This window comes from Diorhabda sublineata, chromosome 6 (assembly GCF_026230105.1).
Source record: "Diorhabda sublineata isolate icDioSubl1.1 chromosome 6, icDioSubl1.1, whole genome shotgun sequence".
Taxonomy (NCBI): Eukaryota; Metazoa; Arthropoda; class Insecta; order Coleoptera; family Chrysomelidae; genus Diorhabda; species Diorhabda sublineata.
In genome coordinates this window covers 1,193,200-1,202,084 of record NC_079479.1, presented here as the reverse complement: position 1 = coordinate 1,202,084, position 8,885 = coordinate 1,193,200, and the positions used below count along the sequence as shown (strand labels likewise).

The following is an 8,885-nucleotide window of genomic DNA, read 5'->3' as shown; positions in this document are numbered from 1 at the left end:
TTTCCATGTCGATTAATACCTAATTCTGTGGTCGATCCTTTTAAAGTCATAACAAACATTCAGAGGTTATATCATTGATATTTGGTTATGGTACAATTAAATAAGATACTTTATTGGGTAAATAATGTCCTATTTAATACGAAGATTATGCAAAAGAACAATTCTACAGTTAATGAAAGATAACATTTCTTTCCAACAGTTACCAGAAATAACAACTTCCCAATATCCCAACATTCACTTCACTAGATATAAAAGTAAAGGAAGCAAAAATAAAATCCCACAACGGGTATCCGAAAGTGAAACTAGCGATGAAATTAAAGACGAAGATATTTTCAACGATATCAAAGATAAACATACCAAAACAATGTTAGTACACGTCCCCTCAATGCGAGTCGATACTTTATTGAAAGCGGGACTCGGTATTTCTCGAAATAAACTAGAAGTGATGTTCTACGAAAGTAAAATACGGGTGAATGGCGAAAAGATTCCCAAGAAAAGTATCGGTGTAGGCGAAGGAGACGAAATTGATGTGATTAAAGGTGAAAATAATAATAACCCCGATTTGTTAACCGTCGCTAGAATCGAAATATTATCCGCAAAAGGTGAAGAAGAAAGCATCAGTGTGAAAATTAGAAGGTGCAAATCACTTACAATTGAAAACTATGAAGGACATAATAAATGGTCAACTTCTCAAGAATAAATATTTGTAATTTATAACAATCTAATTTTAATTAAAATTTCGATTTCGATGCTTATTTTCATAGTTTTTTGTTTACCGGACAGTACCAGAAATTCTTATAAACGGACTCTGTTACCAACGCACCGTGTAACAACTAACGAAAATATGGAAATAGTAGCTCTGGTGTTAATTTAACAGAACCAATCTGGAGACAAATATACGATTGTCCTTTAAGACAACTTCTGAAACGCACTCGAGTTTACCATCTGCATCTCGAGGATGATTTCAATTAGAAAGGTACCTCGTATGCAATTAAGATTATCCACAATTAATGCATTATTTTTTTTAATCAATGAAGCAACTGCACATACTGCAACGACCAGATTCCTAACATTTTCATTGAACAAGAATTAAACCTTCCTGATGTGTGTGTGTGTGTGTGTGTGTGTGTGTGTCTTTTCTGAGGCTCACCTATCAAACATTTGCCATTTCATGTGTGTTGGAGCTTCGTTGAGTTATGTGTATGGTAGATGTTATATGATAGGTTGACGTGACGGTCATGTGACCGGATACCCTATGATTTTTTCTTGTAGGGCCCTCTCAAGGATCGCGTTTTTATCAAAAGGCCCACGCACCTTTCCCAACCTCCAAACTGCGATTGAAGAAATTGAGGCTCTCCATGGATGCACAAGATTTCAGAATAAAACATTTCTCTTTTCGTATAATAAATTTGGAGGAGAGAATAATAGATGAGCGACATTTAAAGTTCGAAGAATGCCTCTATTTTGATCTTTGCATGAGTTATAGAGTTATCAAGTATTTGCTTGAAATTATTATGTGAAAAGGAGGCAATTTTCACAAAAATATGTATTTTTTTCCAAAAAGGGGTTGTTATCATAAATAGTGCCAACATAATAATTAATGATTAAGATTTTATATTGTGAAAAGAGTATTATCGAGTTATTACAGATTTATAAAAAAGTTTTCTTGATGTAAAACCAGAAGTAATGTCTAAAGCCTCTAAATTATTATCATTTTTTCAAATATGGCGCCAAAACTAAGATTAAAATGGCGGATTACGGCGTTAGTATCTCTGGTTTATACCGCATTCTCCCCCCTTACTCTATATTGTTTCGTTTTGCATTCACTTTACTGTATCTATACCTAGAAATTATTTTGTACAAAACTGTACATCTTATGGCTATTTTTTGATGGTAGTAAATGTTTCCTATTATCTTTGACCTGTCAAAAAACCGACAACTATCAGCTCGATATTTTTTACATTAATTTTTTTTTCTTTTAATAATAAATTGTTTCTAAAACCGGTCCTGTATAAAGGAAACTAACTGATTACTTATTAACTTGTTTATTAATTTAATACATGTAATTTTTACGTGATATCCCTTGCATTAACGTTCTAATATTAATAAAAATAATATATTATTGATACTAATTCGGTATAATTATTAATATTATTGAATTTCTGTAATTTAAATTTCCTCTTTTCATCCGTAGATGGTGTTACTCATACCAATAAGCATTTAACGACTTTTTTCGTGTTTCAATACGCATGTCGAAGTGCCTTCCTTGTCTAGCACACATCCACCCGGCTTTTGGTTTTCCGTGTTCTCAACATCATTCAGTTTGTTTTTCAACGAGCAATCGTAGGTTTGGACTTTGTAATATTACGTCCTTTGTCTTCCAACCTCGAATTTTGACGGAAAACTTATAAAACTTGTCATTTTTTTATGAAAAATTAATATTTTATACGTTTGGATTATTGTTTCAGTGATAATTTTCGTAAATAAAGTGACTGCGTGATGTGAGACAAGTGAATTTTGTTTGTTTTGACCCACACCCGCCTCTGTTTTTTTTTGCTTTATTTTGTTTTTACTATAACCAAGTTTTTTGTTATTCGTGAATTTTCCACAGCTTTGGCTGTATGTGAAAGAAGCATTATCTTCCATGGGTTTATAAAGGTTAGTTTTCAAATTATACGTATTCAAATCTAGGTTAGAATCATCCTCGTAACTGGAAAGTAAAAACTATTTTTAAAATCCATTACTGCCACAGTGGCATATATTGAACAATCATTTCTTGTGGGAGTCATTATCTCGAAAGTATCATTTTTATTTCAAAGAAAACAATAGATTATTATAGTTGGGTACACAGTAGTGTTAAGCTCTATTTACACCCACGTCGTTAAAAACCTATTTCATATCAAAATACAAATATACTTTTAATTATAATGAAGATTAAAGATTAAAATTTTCAACTTTAAATAATTCGTTCTTGAATACCACAGTTATACATTACGTTTTTATTTATATAATTCCTGTTTTTGAAAGAACTTTATTCATACTAGAATGACGGATGGAATATGTACAGGACCGTACTCAATATAGATTTTTTGTTGAATAAATAGGATAATTATTGACATTAAAAAAAACTTTTCTATTAAAAGATTAATAATATTTCTGGTAAATAATCAGTGAAGCGTATGGTAGCGTCGTGACGTCACACAACGCGAAACGCCATGTCATAGCTGTCATTTTCGTATAAAATTAAACTGGTTATTTCGAGTTTTGAATATTCAGATTGATGTTGAAAAGTTACCGAACAATTCTCGTAAAACGAATCGTTATTCGGTATATTGGTGATTTTATCGATGTTGTATATAGTTTAATTATATTCTTAGTTAAATATTGAGTTATGGCAACACTGATTTGTGTATGTCAAATTTGACATTTTCGTGCCATCAAGTGGAACCACCGTGTTGGTGAATGAATTTCGTGCCAGAAATACAAGTAATCCTGAAAATTACGAAAAATTGAAACTTACAAAATTTCCAACTATAAATCTCGTTAGATTCGAAAGCTAAAAATATGGAAAATGGAATTGATGGAAAGAAAATACGAAATTGGATTATGGAAAATGATAGAGGAGCGGCGGATCGTTAATGTTACTTACAGGGCGAAACAAAAAAAAGTTAATATTCGTTGTAAGAAAAAATAATTGAAATTCGAAGAAAAAAAGATTGAAAAATAACAAAATTACGGATGGTAAATATCCCAGTAAACTCGCCGTTGTTACTATGACAAGCTTATGAAAAATTCATGAAAAAATAACCTTCGTAACCTCATTACATGCATTTTTAATCTTCGTCGTTATCTAATCGTACATTACGACTTGTTTAAAGTTAATTAGAACCCTTGAATTCAAGGTTAACAACTTTGACAATCAAATTCGAACGCCGAAAGTAAAAAACCGACAAAATCCACGGATACGTTGAGGTGGATTATCACTGCGTTTGAAATAAAATAAAAAAAATATGACTTAGAACAGATAATATGTTATTGAAAACAAATAGTCCGTAGGTGAAACTCCGAAACGTGTGCATGTCAAGGTCCCCCGATTACGAAAATAGTTTGTGACAAGTCCATCAAACGTGACGGTCCCAAGTAGAACTTCGCCTTGCGCGTTTCGGAAATTCGTGTCAAGTTAAAGTGTCCTGGATTATTTCCAAAATTATTTTATCGATATGTGGTTTTATTATTTTTCGTAATACACTTTTGAATGCGTCTCAAACTATTGTCGAATCTTTGGGTGTAGAAAAACGTCGACCTCGTAATTTTATTTTTGTGTTAGTACGGCGGATTAGCTATCGATTCGATGTTCAAAAATGCACATGCAATATCAGCCGATTTTCGACGACTTTTTCCAAATTCCTTCTGTAGCGAAGCGAAGAAAATCATCGAAAAACAGTGGCCGTTATAGTTTTTTTTTTTTGAAAAACAAACATTTCCGTGTATTATTCCAATTTAAATTCAAATACTTGAAAAAAAAATAATTACGACAAAATCTTTATATTATGAGCGTTATCTTATTGGGAACGTGGCAATGAAACACCAAAATGTACTAATTCTAATATATTTCCGAGATTTCGAGTACGAAATAATTAATTGATATTTGTAGTGGCTTTAAGTTGTATAAATTGTAAAAATCTAACGAATTTAACATTTTTACAAGAATTTACACAACTTAAAGCCACTACAAACCTCAATTAGTCATTTTCCAGACGGTGCACGCATTAGTATTCGAAATCTCGGAAATATATTAGAATTAGTACATTTTGGTGTTTCATTGCCACGTTCCCAATGTATAATTTTTGTCGCGGTATTTTCACAAGAAAACGTCGCATTAATTGAATTAAACAATGATTAAATAAAACTTCCAAGTCGTTCTATAAATATAATCCAACAAATCTTCATAAAATGAAGTTATTTATAGTTTACTGGTTGTTTACAAGCGTTTTGTATTAATTGATGTACATTTTTTTTTATGTATTTCCAATGGATTTAGAAAGTAGTCGGAATTTTATGCGTTTTTGTATCGGTTTGGAAAGGGTGTGTAGAATTTCAAGAATGTTTTTAATTGTTTTGAAATCATTTAATTGATTCAATTAAATCTACCAACATTCAACGTATTTTCGACTTATCTACAATCATAATAAGAAAAATTAAAAAAAATTATTGAAGAACAGAACTTAAAGATCAGTTAAGAAACAAAAATAGGAGCCAGGACGAGATTTGGGACAGGATATATACGAGGGACGTTTTTTTTTCAACCTCCGATTGCTCCGTGCATGCGTTGTTGACGACTGCGAAGCTCTCGCACTACAAACTCCATTCAGGCGTCAGTCGGCGTTGTGCTACAACCATTATTGATGCTCCAGCCGAGTGTGAATCGTTTTCTACATGTTGGAGGCCGTAGTGGTGCATAAATCCATCGGAGAATGGAAAAAAACTTTATGATTGATGGTTTCGTGCGTAAATCTAAGAAATACCACAAGAAATACGGAAACTAGAACTAGGGAAGGCACCAGAAGTAGACCAAACGATAATTTATGTTAAAAGTGATAGAAAAAACCAAATAAAAAACGATTTAGAACAAGAATTTGAAGCAACAGAAAAAGAGAAGATCGAGAGATACACTGGGAGATAATTCAACGCAGTTTATAGTTAAATATGAAAAAAACCAAAAGTATTGTGCCGATAAACTCGCTTTCAGTTCTGTTAGAGCAACGTAAATGTTAAAAAGAACCAATGACAAAAGACGAATCATTCTCCAAACCATCAGTTCAAACAAAAACGTTTTTGAACAGTCGAAACGTCGAATTGGTAGGTAATCCGCCGTACTAACACCAAATGCAAGCGTTGATCTGCAAGTTCCGGTATTACGATAAAAATTGACCAAATTGGCAACGCCGTCGAGAAAACAAATTGTCAGTGTCAAAATTCGTAGTTCGTCGAGTTTATATTTGAAATCTAATAAAACCGAGCTTTCAAAAGTCAATTAGCAATAACGAATTTTCTATTCAAGCTCGGTCTAATAAAATTTGATCGGTATTTTAGTATGGGCGTTAATAATTGAGACATCAATTGATGAAATGTCAATGTACTTTGTAACAGATCTTCTTTGACTCCAGAAAACGCCTTCTAAAAATAATTTTCGTGCAGTTTTCTATCGGTTTTACGAGTCAAATCTATTAATCATTTTGTTTGGAACGATAAATCAATTTGAATATTTGAATTTCTCGCCTAAATTAACTGTATATATACAAATTACTTTTTAACTTGTGTTTTGATACTTAAAAAACGTCTATAATTAGAAAAATCGATAATATTTTTCCAAAATACTGTGGAACTGATTCAAATTTTCAAATGAACCGCGCGAAAAATGCACAAGACTCAATTTTGAACAGATATTCACAAGCTGGGAATTTTGCGCGCGATTTGGTTAAAAAAAACGCTAAAACGCCCTCCTTATAGTCCGGATTTACCGCCGTGCGACTATCATTAATTCGATCAATTGAAATATGCCGATAGAAATACGGGGGTTGAATCATTTGTACGAAAAAAGCATCAGAAAGTTTGCCGAGGGGTTTTTCTTTTATTCGAATCACCCTCGTACATAACTGACTAAAATATTTTGTTTGTATTCTGATATTTTTTATAATGTGTTAACTAAAAAATTAAACAAACGTAATTGCTGCGGCAACAATTTTCTGTTTACCAATTTGACAAGCAATAAAAATTTCTAATAGAGAAAAAGGATATTTACCGACAAAGGAGCAACAGGGAACCGAACCGAAAATATCAATAGGAGACAATTACGTGAAAACTGCGATTTTCCGAACCTATTTACATAGTAACAACACTGAGATTTGTTACTGAAGTATTTGGCGTCATCTCTTGACGAGATGCGAAACTTCTCATTTTGAGGTTAGAAATTTTGACATTTCGCACGAAAATTCCAGTATGTATAAAACAATAAATAAATGATACCGTCGGTTAATGGTTATTTTGAAGAGCTTGACGATTATTCATAGAAAAACGTTATCGAAGTTATTGAACACCCCTTGTAAAAGTTTACGGAGCTGAAACGTCGAAAAATAAACAAAATTTTCGTGTTTTCTTTGTTGGGTCAGGTACTTTTGGGACAATCCTCGTATAAATTTAAAATTTGGCGCATTGGTAAAAGTTTTTGGTAGTTTTGATAGACAGTTCTCAAAAAAAAAACACATTTTTGTCCGAATTTTTAATTGTCGTTGAAATAAAACCAAAATTTTCGAGAATTTACTCAATTATACGTAATGTTTTTCTTTATTTACGTTTCTGTTAATAGATGAGATCGTTTAAATTGTTTACTTTTGCGTTTGCTGAAAAAGTATTTGAATAGTAGTGTCGAGATCTGTTTAAATCTAAAATTCTAAAAATAGATTGCAAACGATGTTCGTTTTGTATTCATTTCCCCCAATATTGCAATTTATTTAACACAAAATAATAAACCGTCCCGAAAACGGTGTGTATAAAATTAATTATACAAATGAAACAAAATGAGAAACCCGAAAAATTAGTTAACAAGACTTTAGATGAAATTAGGATCTTCCAATATAACTCGGAAACCTGGAGACAGAGTAAACTGTGGGTTTAGGGAAAAAAATGAATTTTCAGCCAAAAAATTCGATATAGTACATTAAAAAGTGGGTACCACAAGTTAAAACAGTGACTGGAGTCTGTATGGCAGTTAACATCCTCTATACAGTCCAGATTTGGTTCCGTTTGTTTCGTAAATCGAAAGGGAATTGGTTTGGTATCATAGTACCGCAGTTTTAACGAGATTAACATTTTCAAACTTTCAAAATTGGTACCAGAGTTGGAAACAACTCGTTTATCGAATTTTGAGGTTGTTTTTGCTGCTTAAAACGTAGCTATTTGATATTTTATAATCAAGTAACATTAAAAATGAGTTTTCAGCCAAAAAATTCGATATAATACATTAAAAAGTGGGTACCACAAGTTAAAACAGTGACTGGAGTCTGTATGGCAGTTAACATCCTCTATACAGTCCAGATTTGGTTCCGTTTGTTTCGTAAATCGAAAGGGAATTGGTTTGGTATCATAGTACCGCAGTTTTAACGAGATTAACATTTTCAAACTTTCAAAATTGGTACCAGAGTTGGAAACAACTCGTTTATCGAATTTTGAGGTTGTTTTTGCTGCTTAAAACGTAGCTATTTGATATTTTATAATCAAGTAACATTAAAAATGAGTTTTCAGCCAAAAAATTCGATATAATACATTAAAAAGTGGGTACCACAAGTTAAAACAGTGACTGGAGTCTGTATGGCAGTTAACATCCTCTATACAGTCCAGATTTGGTTCCGTTTGTTTCGTAAATCGAAAGGGAATTGGTTTGGTATCATAGTACCGCAGTTTTAACGAGATTAACATTTTCAAACTTTCAAAATTGGTACCAGAGTTGGAAACAACTCGTTTATCGAATTTTGAGGTTGTTTTTGCTGCTTAAAACGTAGCTATTTGATATTTTATAATCAAGTAACATTAAAAATGAGTTTTCAGCCAAAAAATTCGATATAATACATTAAAAAGTGGGTACCACAAGTTAAAACAGTGACTGGAGTCTGTATGGCAGTTAACATCCTCTGTACAGCCCAGATTTGGTTCCGTTTGTTTCGTAAATCGAAAGGGAATTGATTTGGTATCATAGTACCGCAGTTTTAACGAGATTAACATCTTCAAACTTCCAGAATTGGTACCAGAGTTGGAAACAACTCGTTTATCGAATTTTGAGGTTGTTTTTGCTGCTTAAAACGTAGCTATTTGATATTTTATAATCAAGT

The 8,885-nt window shown here is 32.2% G+C and overlaps 2 protein-coding genes across 5 annotated transcripts in view; both read left to right on the top strand.

The window, feature by feature from the left end:
* The first annotated feature begins 46 nt into the window (after window positions 1–46).
* On the top strand, window positions 47–749 carry LOC130445364 (uncharacterized). Its single transcript, XM_056780952.1, has one exon. The coding sequence runs from the start codon at window positions 125–127 to the stop codon at window positions 698–700; it is 576 nt and encodes a 191-aa protein (XP_056636930.1). The 5' UTR covers window positions 47–124; the 3' UTR covers window positions 701–749.
* A 1,574-nt stretch (window positions 750–2,323) lies between these two features.
* Window positions 2,324–8,885, top strand: part of LOC130445191 (Ca(2+)/calmodulin-responsive adenylate cyclase) — a 100,847-nt gene continuing 94,285 nt past the window's right edge. For all 4 annotated transcript variants that reach the window (XM_056780734.1, XM_056780733.1, XM_056780732.1 and 1 more), the window contains exon 1: window positions 2,324–2,658. The gene's annotated coding sequence lies outside the window, so the exon portion shown is untranslated. The remainder of the gene's footprint in view (window positions 2,659–8,885) is intronic.